General features: G+C 43.5%; 1 protein-coding gene across 2 annotated transcripts in view; it reads right to left on the bottom strand.

The window, feature by feature from the left end:
- Positions 1–13,834, bottom strand: part of ZNF148 (zinc finger protein 148) — a 49,293-nt gene that overhangs the window by 22,293 nt on the left and 13,166 nt on the right. For both annotated transcript variants that reach the window (XM_056861396.1, XM_056861395.1), the window contains exon 2: positions 1,061–1,406. In XM_056861396.1, the coding sequence (XP_056717374.1) occupies positions 1,061–1,390 (330 nt within the window). In that variant the 5' untranslated portion in view covers positions 1,391–1,406. The remainder of the gene's footprint in view (positions 1–1,060; positions 1,407–13,834) is intronic.

Below are 13,834 nucleotides of genomic sequence, written 5' to 3' on the forward strand. Positions count from 1 at the left end.
ATTGTTTTTTTTTTAAACTCTCTGATCCACATGTCACCTTCAGAATGTCTCAATTTGCCATTGCGGCCAGGAAGATTAGCGCTCTTGAAGCTATTAAGAAAAGTTTTGTATAGGAAAGCAAATGAGTGTGATATTTGTTTTAATAGAGATTCTGTATGAAATAGTTTTTATCCAGGCAACGTATATTGATGCGATTTTATCCCTTTTTAAGCTTTTTGTACATATGTAAGGATATTTTGTAATGGCCTATGGCTAAACAAATAAATGAATTCTCTCTCTCTCTCTCTCTCTCTCACTATTTCTAAACAGCTGCAGAAACATTTTACGTTGCTTATCACTGGTCAAGGTGCAGGATGAATGAAGGCACTCAAAATCAAACGAGCAATGTCTACATGATATATATTTACTTTTGGAAAATGTTTCTCAGCCTTTTTTTGTAGCATTAAAAATGACCATGATTATTAGAAAAAATTATTAAATGTTGTTGAAGTTCACTTTCTTGTGATACCTTATACTCTCCCACCTCTCCTTGTTGCCGGTGCTGGTCACTAAAAAAACTGAGATTCTGAAATGCAATTTGTAAACTGCATCTGTCACTGATCATCACTGCAGAAGATGAAATAAGGTAGATATGGGCCATTAATTTTTCCATTATAGTATGGATCAATCTCTGATAACTTCTCAAAGCATGTAAGCCAATATCAAAAACTGAACAGATTAAAGGACTCTACAGTTTTTTGTCTAAAAAGCTCTGATTCTGTTTTGCAAAGTAACGCACAGTAAACACCCTTCTAAGCCCGCTGACTTCAATGGTCATAGAAGGCAATTAACTCTCTTTCAGGACTGGCATTTGTAAAAAGAGCAATCCTAAATAGATCTACTCAGAATCCTACTCAGGTCCACGAAATGGGGCTTACTCTTGATTGCACTGAGGGAAAAAACTTTTATTTTAGTCTTCATTTGTTGTTTCTGCCGTATTATAAAGATTCATACTTTGGTAGAGATTAATCACAGCATTTCTTCAACTGTATGTGTAAAACTAATTACAGAAAATGCTTACAGGGACATTAACTGCATACTGAAGCCCTTGGGGAAGTCTGTCCTGGGCCTCCATCTCGTCATCATTTTTCACTGTCTCTTCATGCACCATGAGTTCATCATGTGGTATCATTTCTTGTTGTCGAAGCTCGCTTTCTTGTAACACTTCATCTGCAGAAAGAATTTCTTGGTGTGCCATTGCCCGGTCTTGAAGCACTGCTTCCTGCCGTTCCCCAGAAATGGCTGACTGGCCAGATGAGGCACCCATTCCAACCATATCTCTGGATGACTGCATTTGCTCTATGCTACCACATTTGAAAAACAATCCTCCCAGCTTATCTTCAATGTTCATTCTTAAGTGCAATAACCTAAAAAGAGAAACTGAGTCAGCAAACTGAACAGAGTATTTAACATTTACTTCAGTACTTACATTTTTACATACATGCAAATAACTGATTGAATCCAAAGTTTCTGTTCCCTTAGTGGTGGAGCCTGTCACATAATTGAATGGATCTGCTCTAGAGACCCCTGTGTTTTTCTGAACTAAACTATGCATCCCACATACACCCGACTCTCTTTGATCTGAGATATGCCCTTGGTAGTTCCCCACCACCACCACCCTTTTTCTGCCACCACCTTGGGCAACTCCTCAAATATATCATACAGCCTGCTCCAGGTCAGCCTGAAGCTTACAAAATCATTTCTTAAATGTACAAAAATCAGAACTTACAAAAGCATCCCTTAAATGTCTTCAGACATGTGTCTGAGGCAAAAGGCTAAGATCCTCCCCTACCACCATGTGTCTGCCTAGGTGCGGAGTAGCTTATAAGGGATATAATCCAGTCAAAGTACCAAAATTAGAAGGGTTTTTATTCTATGCATACATAGAACAGATATTGAGAAACATCTACAAAAGATGAGAGGATACTATGATGGCCAAGATGTGGCATCTGGATGCTGATTCTCTTTCACCCCACCCATCTGGGATGCTGATGTTCTGTGCCCATCTTCATCAAATGGAGTTTTGTGCTTTACTGCAGACTCCAAAAACATGCTGGTATCACCTCCTCCTCTGCAGGTGGGGGACAGTGAAAATGCCTTACATAATCGGATCCCCATGGAGAAGCCCCAGTGGTCAGGGCAAATGCAGTTCCACTATAACTCTCCCCCAGGGATAAGTAAGTACTGGCTTAATGGTTATGCCATGTCCCCAACAGGAGCAGTCCACTATGTGGGAACCCCCTCCATGGTGGAGGGGGAAACCACAGTCCTTGCCTGAGCACCATGTGCAGGTCACCTGCTCTTTGCTGTCAGGAGGTGTCTATCGTACGCGCTTGTGCTAAGTGAGCTACAGGAGCATGGGAATGCTGTGGCTGGATACGAAGAAGCACAAGGAGAGCTTATAAAAGCCCTAACCCTGTCTTTTGCATCACCAAAAACGGAGGCATCTCAAAATGTGGGATACATCACCCAGGGCTGCAGCCTAAGTGGGGAATTCAAACAAATCACATGCTCTCCTTACTCAAGTTAAACCTCACAAGGTTGTTGTGAGGATAAAACGGAGGAGATGTAAGCCACTTTGAGTTGACATTGGGGTAAAGGTGGGGTATAAATGAAGTAAATGGATAAATAAAGTGCTTTTTTTCACACAGGGGCACCTCTGGATCTGGTCATCTACTGATCTGAATGAATCGCAAAAATCTTTGTGCACACGCACTCACACACACAAGGTCTACAGCATTAACCAAAGCTTTTATTATTCTCATTTTGTTATTTTCTGTATTACTCCTCCTCTTAAATACTCCACTCTTTAGGCTCCTTTCCACTCCCTTTTCTACCCATGTGCTGCCTTCTATCATCACTGCCACAGGCTCACAGAAGCAGTTTAATTACCACAGGGCAGGAGAAGGGGAATTCCCTTGCCTCTGTCGATGCAACTTCTAAAATTAAGAACTGGCAGTTAAATTTACTAAGAAAAGAGTTTTCTGAATCAGTCAAAGGCTGGAGTATATGCCTCACAGCAATACCACCAAAGAATTCAACCAGTTTAATTAAAAATGTCTAAAGAAATCTGTCTAAATACCTTCACTGGGGCAGGAGCATATTAATAAACTCTTCAGCTCTTATTCTCACTGTTTTTGAAAATTTAGAAATAAGTGGAATGTGCTGCTAGATTTAAACACACCTCCCTAGGAGAAAATTTTTTTGTCAGAAACTTGAGACTCATGTCATGGGAAGTGATCAAAACAGGCATGCGAATTCAGATACTGCAGCCACGAATGCCTACACAGGCCTGTCTGAGATGACTACAAGTGAACATCCCTACAAGTGAACATACAAGTGAAGAAAGGAAGAAATCAACAAAATTAAAACTGTATTTTGTTATATTCACTGTACGTAAAAGAAAGATGAACCTATCTTTAACAGCTTCATATGCAAATTATTTCAGTAAATACAGCTTCTACTTAAAGAAATTCCACTCTGAAACTTAACCATATCCTTCAGTACATTAGCCAACAAACTGGAACGGACCTACAAACTAAAGAAATCTTGACAGCTTATATCTACTACTGAGAGCCTCAGGGATCTGTCCTGGGCCCTGTGTTGTTCAACATCTTTATAAATGATGTGGATAAAAGAATAGAGGGGATGCTTATTAAATTTGCAGATGATACTAAATTGGGAGGGATAGCAAAGACACAGCCAGGATACAGGATGATCTTTCTCGACAGGCTGGAAAACTAGGCTAAAATAAAATGAAGTTCAACAGAGACAAATGTAAAGTTCTGCATTTAAGTAGGAAAAAATCAAATGCATAATTATAGGATGGGGAAGACTTGTCTTGGCTGTAGTATATGAGAACAAGGAACTAGGGGTCTTAGTAGACCATACACAGAACTTGAGTCAACAGTGTGACATGATAGCTAAAAAGAAAATTTGATTTTGGGCTGTATCAACAGCAGTATAGTGTCCAGATCATGTGAAGTGATGGTATTGCTTTACTCTGCTCAGGTTAGACCTCATCTAGAGTATTGTGCTCAGTTTGGGGCACCACCGTTTAAGAAGGATGTAGACAAGCTGGAACATATCCAGAGGAGGGCAATGAAGATGGTGAGGGTAAAGTTCAATGAGGAAAGATTGAAGGAGCTCGGTATGTTTAGCTTGGAGAGGAGACAACTGAGAGGTGATATGATAACCATCTTCAAGTACTTGAAGGGTTGTCATATAGAGGATGGAGCTGAGTTGTTTCTGTTGCCCCAGAAGGTCGGACCAGAACCTATGGGCTGAAATTAAATCTGAGAGTTTCCAAAAATAAATAAATTAATAAAACAAATAATTTCAATATTTAAATAATGTTAGCAAAATTTAATTAATCTTTGCAAAGGAGGCAAATATACCACATACAAGCACTGGGGATTTGTATGTGTTTCATTTCTCACATTTAGCCCATCTAACATGGTTGATTCACAGCACAACAGCCCTGACAACTACAGATAAACAGACTATATTTACATATGTGGGGTGAAAAATTTTCCACTGAAAATATAGCCTTGGATACTCACCGTGAGGGCTTATTCTCCTCTGAGGCGAAGGGCATCCTGAGCTGCGGGTTGTTTTCCCTCTCCATCCGGGTAGGCAGGACTAAAAGATTCTGACTTCCTGTGATACTTGGCGGGAAAACAGCCTGAGGAAGCCAGTTACCGTCTAGACTAGCTACATTAACAGCAGTAGGAAGAACTCGCTATATAAACTAACTGTAAATTGCAATTGCATATAACCCAACATGAACAGATAGACAGATAGAGCCATTCCTGTGCTAAGCAGGAGACAAGTACTGAACAGTTAAAATTTTTATTGTAAGACAAGTTATAAGGGAGGGGCAGGATGCCCTTCGCCTCAGAGGAGAATAAGCCCTCACGGTGAGTATCCAAGGCTATATTCTCCCCTGAGGCAAGGGCATCCTGAGCTGCGGGACTTATAAGAGCTCCCCAAAAAAGGGTGGGATAAGCTACACTTACTCGACTACATTCTGCAGGACCCTGCGGCCGAAGGCCGCCTGCGCTGAGGACCATGTGTGAATTTTATAATGCTTGATAAATGTTGAAACAGAGGACCAGGTTGCGGCCCGGCAAATTTCTTCCAGCGGGGCCTGTTTGTCAAAGGCGGCAGTAGTTGCCATACTCCTAAGGGAATGAGCTGTGATGCCCTCGGGCACTGGCTTGCCAGCTACCTTGTAAGCTTCAGCTATGCATGCCTTGATTGTGTTACTGATGGCAGCGGCTGACATCTTTTTTCCTTTACTGGGGTTAGATATTCCTATAAATAGGAAGTCTGACTTTCTAAATTCTGCAGTACGCTTAATGAATGTGCGGATGGCTCTCCTGAGGTCTAAGGTATGCCATAATGCTTCGGTTGTGCCTGATGGATTGGGGCAGAACGATGGGAGGTTTATTTCCTGAGATCTATGGAAATGGGAGTTTATTTTAGGCCGGAAGGTGGGGTCAGGAGTTAGGACAACCTTGTCTTTATGGAAGACACACAGGCCTTTTCTGATGGAAAGGGCTCTGAGTTCCGATACCCTCCTAGCTGAGGTAATAGCTGTAAGGAAGAGGACCTTCATGCGAAGGTACCTCATCGGAACCGTTTTGAGAGGTTCGAATGGTGGACCCATGAGAATCTTAAGAACCAGATTAAGATTCCATGTAGGGAACCTGTGAGAGGCAGGAGGTTGAATTTGGGATACCCCTTTTAGAAAGGCAGAGATGTGTCTATGCTGTGTCGTGGGATGTCCGTCCGTGAAAGGAACAACAGTAGAAATGGCGGCCAATTGTCTTCTTAAAGTGGAAGCCTTCAGGTTCTGTCTAACCCCTTCCTGTAAAAATTCCAGGATGCCGGGAATGTCAGGGTGAAGTGGGTCCATTTGCTTTCTCCTGGCCCAGCGAACGAAAGCCTTCCACGACGCGTTGTAAATGCGCCTAGTGGAGGGCTTTCTGGCCTCCAAAATTGTGTTAACCACTTCGACGGAATAGCCTAGCTCTAGCAGTGACCGCCTTTCAAGTGCCAGGCGGTCAAACAGAACCAATGAGGGTCTGGGTGAAGGATAGGTCCCTGTCTGAGAGTGTTGGATTCCGTTGGAATTTGCCATGGATCTTGGCAGGACATGCGCTTCAGAGTTACAAACCATGGCCTCCGAGGCCAGTAAGGGGCTATTAATATCACATTGGCTTTGTATTGATGGATCTTGCGGAGGACTTTTGGTAGAATGGGTATTGGGGGGAAAGCATACAGCAGTCCCCTGGGCCACGGGCTGAGAAGGGCGTCTGTGCCTTCTGCCTTTGGGTGAAAATACCTGGAGTAAAATCTGAGTACCTTGCGGTTTGATTCGGAGGCAAACAGATCTACTAAGGGGGTGCCAAATATTTCTGTGATCTGAAGAAATGTTCCTGGATCTAACTCCCATTCTCCTTCATCTAAATTTTGCTTAACCAGTCGGCCTGGCAATTGAGGTCTCCCTTGATATGTTCCGCTCTGATCGAGGGAAGATTGGCTTGAGCCCAAGTGAGAATTGCTACTGCTTCTCTGTGAAGGGAAGAGGACCTGGACCCCCCCTGTTTGTTGATGTGCGCTTTTGTAGCGACATTGTCCGTTCTGATAAGTACATGATGGTTCCTGATTATGTCTGCGAACTTCCAGAGAGCTAATTTGACAGCTCTCAGCTCCAACAGGTTGATATGGAGCAGTGATTCCTGGTGGGTCCAGCGACCCTGGGCTACCTGATCTCCCAATATGGCCCCCCATCCGAAAAGGCTGGCGTCTGTGAAGACTTGAACAGGGTCTTCGTGAATGTACTGTGTGGCTTTGTGCAGGTTCGACGGAACAGTCCACCACAGAAGACTGTGTCTGACGCTGTGTGGGATTGTCACTGACTTGACCTTTTTTCTTGCTATATCTAATTGGTGGGGACGTAGAAGCCACTGAAGGGGGCATGAGTGAAAGCGTGCCCATGGGACAATCGCTATGCACGACACCATCAGGCCCAGTAGAGCCGCAAGGGACATTAGCATAGCGGACTTTGATTTGGTCAGTTTGGTAGCAAAGGTTTTCAGTTTGCTTATTCTCTCCTGGGATAGAGATAAAGAGTTGGTCTTTGAGTTGATTCTGGTTCCCAGGTGTGTCATAACTTGGGAAGGTTGTAAGGAACTCTTGCCGAAATTTATGAGATATCCATGTTCCTGGAGGACCTGGATAACGTGATCTGTATGGGTGCGGGAGAGATTTGGTGTTGGAGCACAGATCAGAATATCGTCCAGGTACGGGTGTACCTGGACTCCTTCCTGTCTGAGTGTAGCAATGACTGTTACCAGTACCTTCGTGAAGACCCTCGGGGCGGATGTCAACCCGAAGGGGAGGGCTCTGAATTGGTAATGGTTGGGTCCATAGGCGAACCTGAGGAATGGTCTGTGTAGTGGATGTATAGGAATATGGAGGTAGGCCTCCGTCAGATCCACAGCCGTCATAAAGGTGCCAGGGAGTAGAGATTCCACTATTGACTTGACTGTTTCCATGCGGAAGTGTCTTCGAGCCATCCTCTTGTTGATGTACTTCAAGTCGAGGATGGCCCTCCAGTCGCCGTTTTTCTTTGGCACCGTAAAAAATATGGAATATACTCCCTGGCCCTTCTGAGAGCTGGGGACTGGCTCTATGGCTTTGATGAATAGCAGGTGTTGAATTGCTGTTATTGTCCTTGAATGTTTCTCTGTTTTGAGTGATATAGGGGAATTTAGGAAGAGATCCCGGGGTCGGGAGGTGAATTCCAGTAGGTATCCATTTGATAGGATCTGAGAGACCCATTTGTCCGGGTTGGACAAGGCCCACCTTGCTGTGAACATTTGTAACCTCCCCCCCACGTAGGTGTGATCGGCGTCACTGAGGGGGGTGTTTGGGTAATCGGTCGCCCTTATCTGACCTGGCCTGGAAGTTTTGGGGCCTAGAGAATCTCCCCCCTCTGCGAAAGGATCTGGTATTGTTCCATGATCCCCGGTTTGACACCCAAGAGCCTCTCCTGAAGTCTGTTCTGAATCTGGGAGTGAATTTGGGGGAACGAAAGGAATGATACAGAGGAGAACGTTGGTCTTTTTTGATCTGCATGGGAAGGACCTGTTTTTTATCCTTTGTTTCAACAAGGATACTGTCCAGCTTTTCTCCGAAAAGCCTCCCCTCTTTGACTGGGTAGGCCATCAGTGTAGCTTTGGCCTTAAAATCAGCTGGCCAGGACCTGAGCCATAGACCCCTTCTAATGGAGGTGACTGATGCCATTGACCTCGCTACTGAGGACATGGTATCTAGTGAGGCATCCGCCATCACGGTCAACGCAGTTTGTACTCTGTCAAGACCACCAAGAACTCTGAGGCTATCATCTGGTACAAGTTGTATAATTTTCTTGACCCATAAATAAGCGGCCCTAGCAAAGATGGAAGTGGTAGCGCTGGTCTGAATGGCCATGGCTGAGGCCTCGTGCGCCTTCCTCGCCAGGTAGTCTGACTTTCTGTCTAACTGGTCCCTCAGGGAGCCCACCCCGTCTTCTGGGATCAAACCTGGTGATTGGAGGTCCAACACAGGGGCGTCTACTAAGGGAACCTTAAGCATTTCCATGGCATGTGGAGCCAGATTGTATAATTTTTTAATACTAGTGGGGAGTTGTTTATTGGGAGTTGGGTGCTCCCATTCGTCTCTGACCGCGTTAATGAAAAATTCTGGGAAGGGTACTGAATTGGTTGTTGTCTTAGGTCTTGGAAAGCATTCCTTGACCCCTTTTTTTAACTTAGACTTTGGCTCTTCAGATTGATCTGATTCCTCATTGAGATCAAGGGCGAGGATAGCCTTTGCCAAAAGGGCCTGATAATCCTCCCCAGAAAAAAGTCTGTTATGCTGTTCTACTTGTTGAGGTGGGTCTTCGTCGGAATCGAATTCCCCCTCCTCTAACTCCTCCTCCTCCTCATAATCTACAGAAGAAATGGGAGACTTAGAGAGTTCCATTTGATTCTCCCTGGTTTCACATGGCTTAGCCTTCATTGCTGCTTTTGTAGGCCATGACCCACTCCTGCCAGCAGAGGGAGCATCGACCTTTGATTTTGCCTCATTTACAGCAGAAGTGCAGTTGGAAAAGGAAGGATTAGGCGGGAGATTGGGAGGGGGAAGGGAGGGGTCCAATCCCATAGGGGGAGGGAGGCGAGTTTGAAAGGATTGAAAGGCCATCCACTGACGCTGGAGGGCATAATTAATAAGGTCATCAGCATTTTGCCATGAAATAAATTGTGCGCCTGCCACCTCCTGGGAGGGGGGGGGCTGCCAACTCCCGGCGGGAACGTTCCCGTTTGCGCAGGGTTACCAGAGGATGCAGCTGCCATCGGATCCGAACGTCCCTGATGCTTGTTGAGCGGTTTAGCCGGTTTTGGGGAAGAGGCGGGTGACTTGCGCCCGGCTTTCGCCCCTGCTCCAACTTTAACGCCGCGCCTTTTTCTCCGGGCGCCCGGTAGCTGCGGCGCTATTTTGCGCGCCTTTTTAGGCTTTTCTAAAGGCGCCTCCGGATCAGGCGTCTGGGTCTCTCCCGGTTCCTCTTTGCTCCCTAATGGTCCGCCTGGGCGGCCGTTGGAAGAACCGGAGCCCTTGGGGTTGCTCTGCACCAACCCCTTTTGATAGTCCTTCTCAGAGAGAAGGTCGTCTTCCCTAACTAAAATGGCGTCGGCCATCTTGGCTAAGGAAATAAGGAGGGAAGAAAAAACGGAGGGGGGGGGTAGAAGACAGACCAACACTCAAAAAAACAAGGATCAAGGCGAAGATTAAGGACTCACGGAACACTGAGAGGTAAGCTGTAACACGAAAGGGAAAGAAACTACTCCTAGCTAAAGAAATGAAGCCTAAAGGCACAGAGCTATGCGGAGTTGCCTGCTCCACCCGGATAGGCAGGACGGAAACTGGCTTCCTCAGGCTGTTTTCCCGCCAAGTATCACAGGAAGTCAGAATCTTTTAGTCCTGCCTACCCGGATGGAGAGGGAAAACAACCCGCAGCTCAGGATGCCCTTGCCTCAGGGGAGAAATATAGCATCAGAATTTTTTAAAGAAAATTTGCTGCCCCACATCGCTAATGATGGGTTCCTCTTTGATGTATTCTCCTCTTTGTAAATACATGTTAAAAACTGTGAAAATCCATAATTCAATTCAAACGTACAGTTTTGTTTCTTTTGTAGAACAGCTCAGTAGCTGCTTGCATAAATTTAAACTCTGCTAATCTGATCCACTTTGTTGTAACTTATTAGAGAAGCTATTTGCAGTATGGCTGACAGCAAAAATTTTAAAATGGTTTCCATGTATATAAAAAGAGTACGAAAATATCATTCTGTTCACGGTTGCAGGAATTCAAACATTTTGGAAGTAAAATGTCACAAGGTTTCCCTTAGGATAATGTTGATAATTACAATGTGTGTATGTGTAAAGTGCCATCAAGTCACAGCCAACTTATGCCGACCCCATAGCATTTGCAAGGTAAGAGATGTTCAAAGAATGTTTGCCATTGCCTTCCTCTGCATAGCGAACCTGGAATGCCTTGGTGGTCTCTACTCAAATACCCTGCTTGCTTCCAAGCTCTGACTGGATCAGGCTAGCCTGAGCCATCCAGGTCAGGGTGATGGTTACAACAGAAAAACATACTGTTAGAAAAATGAACAGGAAATCCCTGGACAAACTGATATTTGAGACAATTAAAATGTCCTTCTTTGAAAAGAAAGAAGTCAAAGGTAGAAATTTTTTAAGTGTTTAGCTATAATTGATCCTGTTTATAAAATTTAAATAGGTATGTAGGCTTGGATCCTAAGACCTCTGAACCAAACAAGTTCATGTAAAAACATCCAGACTGTACTAGTGCCTTGCTCTTGTACATGATTTAATGTCCATGCTCAATCTTTGTTAGCCATTTCTATTTTTATACCTTTCCACAGTAGTTTTTCCATGACTATTGCTTTAGTACGAACATAAATGCAAGAAGTCCAAGAATACTGAAATGTTCCCACAATAGTATATCTTCTCTTTTCAATAATTTACTTTCATACCACTAAAACAGTAAAATAAAAAAGCCCAAAATGAGAACTAGAAAGCAAGTATCCAATCCCTCTTCACAGCAATAATTCCCGTTAAAACAATAATGTATGCAAGAGTGCATCAATGCTTATTTAGAGACTGCAACTGCTATGTTTTGATATGTTTTGGAAGATTACAACTTCATCTGTCAAATTTACAATTTACCAGTAATTTCTGTCCTTATTTATGTATTTTATTTAGGAAATTTATATCCCATCTTTATATTCTCAAGGGCCCTAAAAGCACTCTTAAGCAATGTGCTGTTGTCAAATATGATGTTACTGGCGTCTTGGCTGAAGTTGTAAATCCTTTCTTTTGACATTTCAGTTTATATTACGTTTTCATGAAAATGAGTAAAACAAACTTTTCAAATGTTAAGGGAGTTAAGCAGTGCAAACCTAAGCAGAGATACACCCTTCTAAGTACACTGAAGCCGTCCTTCCCAATGCGGACCCTAAGTGGCTTACATTGTTCTCCTTTCCTCCCTTTTATTCTCACAACCCCACGGAGTAGTTTGGCTGAGAGTGTGTGACAGGTCCAATGTGTGACTGGCCCAGCAAGCTTCCATGGCACAGCGGGCATTTGAATCTGGGTCTCCCAAAAATTTACTTCCACATGTATGTCAAGCCTCCTATAAATACACAATACTCTAAGTTGGGTGGCCACAAATTATTTCCATTGTATCTTCTTCACACATGCCATTTTATAATGCAATTATTTAATTTGCCACTAATAAAAACTCATATTAATTAAAACAGCAAATATTATTTATTTAGAAAATCTGTTTGAGGCAGCTCACAACTAAAACTATAAAGCAAAACCAATACAATAAAAACAAGTCCACAAAACAAACCAAGTAAATAAAATAAATAAATACAAACTATTAAAAGCATGGCAATAAATGATGCCAATCCTATAAACACAAGCCAGGGCATAAAAGGGCATAAAACAAGTAGAGTAGTCTAAAATGACATTGATAAAACAGTCCTCAGGTTAGGATCACACCATAAAACAGTTTAAAAAGATATATCCCCTTAGTTAAAAGTGGGGGTAAAGATGTTTTGGCAGGGTACCTAGAGGAAAGTAAGGGAGGTGCCAAGGGAGCTTGAAGGGACAGAGCATTCCAAAGGTAAGGTACCATCACCAAAAAAGCCCTGTCTCTAGTTTTCACCTGCCTCACCTCTGCAGGTGGAGGCACAGAGAGCAATACTTGATAAGATGATCTTAACTGGGAGACCTTCAAGTACCTCACCCCCAACCATTTAAGGGCTTGAAGTAAAAACCTGCACTTTGAATTGGGCCTGAAAACAAACAGGCAGCCTGGGCAGATCTTTCATCACAGGGGTGATACGATCCCTGCGTCAAGCCTCTGATAAAAAACTGGCTGACACATTCTGGTCCAACAAAAGTTTCCAGACAGTTTTCAAAGGCAGCCCCACATAGAGCACATTACAGTAATCTAACTTGGATGTGATCAGAGCATAGATCACCTTGGCCAAATGATGCTTTTCAAGGAATGGCCACAGCTGGCTTATCAGCTAAAGCTGACAAAATGTACTAAGTGCTACGGAGGAGAACTTCAACCAGAATCCAGCAATAACCCTATGCTACCAACCTGCTCCTCAGGGGGCATGCAACCCACTCCAGTGCAGGTTGACAAGCCAGCCTTCGAAAGGCATTGTCATTGACTAACAGTAACTCAATCTTGCCTGGATTGAGATTCAGTTTACTGACCCTCATCCACCCCATTACCTTCTCCAGGCTACTTCCGAAGTTCGACATAAATGTAATTCAAGATTCAAATACTGTAGTACTGAAAATTGAGCAAAACAGAGCACAAAGAACCCAACCACAATATTACATCAATCAAAGTTACACCTATCAGACCAATACATATAGAGAACTTTTTTAACTCTTTGAGAGAAACTTCTAAAACGCGTTCTGATTAAAAGCTGAATATACAACAGCTATATTTTAGTTACAAATATAATAAGTTACCATATAAACACCATTATTTCTATCAGGAGAAAACACTCTGAGTGCATGAGTATATCCAATGGCACTTCCCTTTCATCCAAGAGAATGAGAAACTATGAACACATCTATATGCATTAGACTACAGCCAAGTTCCAGTCTCTTGTATTTCAAGGGAGAAAGTCAAGCACATCAAGAAAGAAGGAAGTTCTTCAACCACTTACAAAATACTTTGCATTAATCTGTTATATGTTATATCCTAACAAAACTTTAAACTAAACCAGGAGCTTATTTTCTGAACATTTTGATTCTGTTTGTTCATATTATCAGGCAAAAAATCAGGGGACCCGCAAATGCTTGCTGGGAGCATCTCACAACCCTCACCCACTGTTTTCTTTTTCCTTTGCTGTGAAGCCCCCTACAGCCTCTCCCCTTTTCCTGCTTCCTGCTTTCCTTCCCACCCACAGCCAATCCCCCATCTTCGTCTTTCCCTTCTTTCCTCCCACATACAGCATCTACCCAGGAAAACAATGGCTCAGTTGTAGAGTAGTGGCTGCCTCACTTTCCACTGTATCATCTTCCCTACACTATTTCCTCTTTCCCTACTACTGACAAACCCCATATTCTCACCTTTCCCTGATTCTTTCCCTCCTTCCCACCCACCCACCAACCTACCTTTTATCTGCCC

Source organism: Euleptes europaea, chromosome 15, assembly GCF_029931775.1.
Source record: "Euleptes europaea isolate rEulEur1 chromosome 15, rEulEur1.hap1, whole genome shotgun sequence".
Classification (NCBI taxonomy): domain Eukaryota; kingdom Metazoa; phylum Chordata; class Lepidosauria; order Squamata; family Sphaerodactylidae; genus Euleptes; species Euleptes europaea.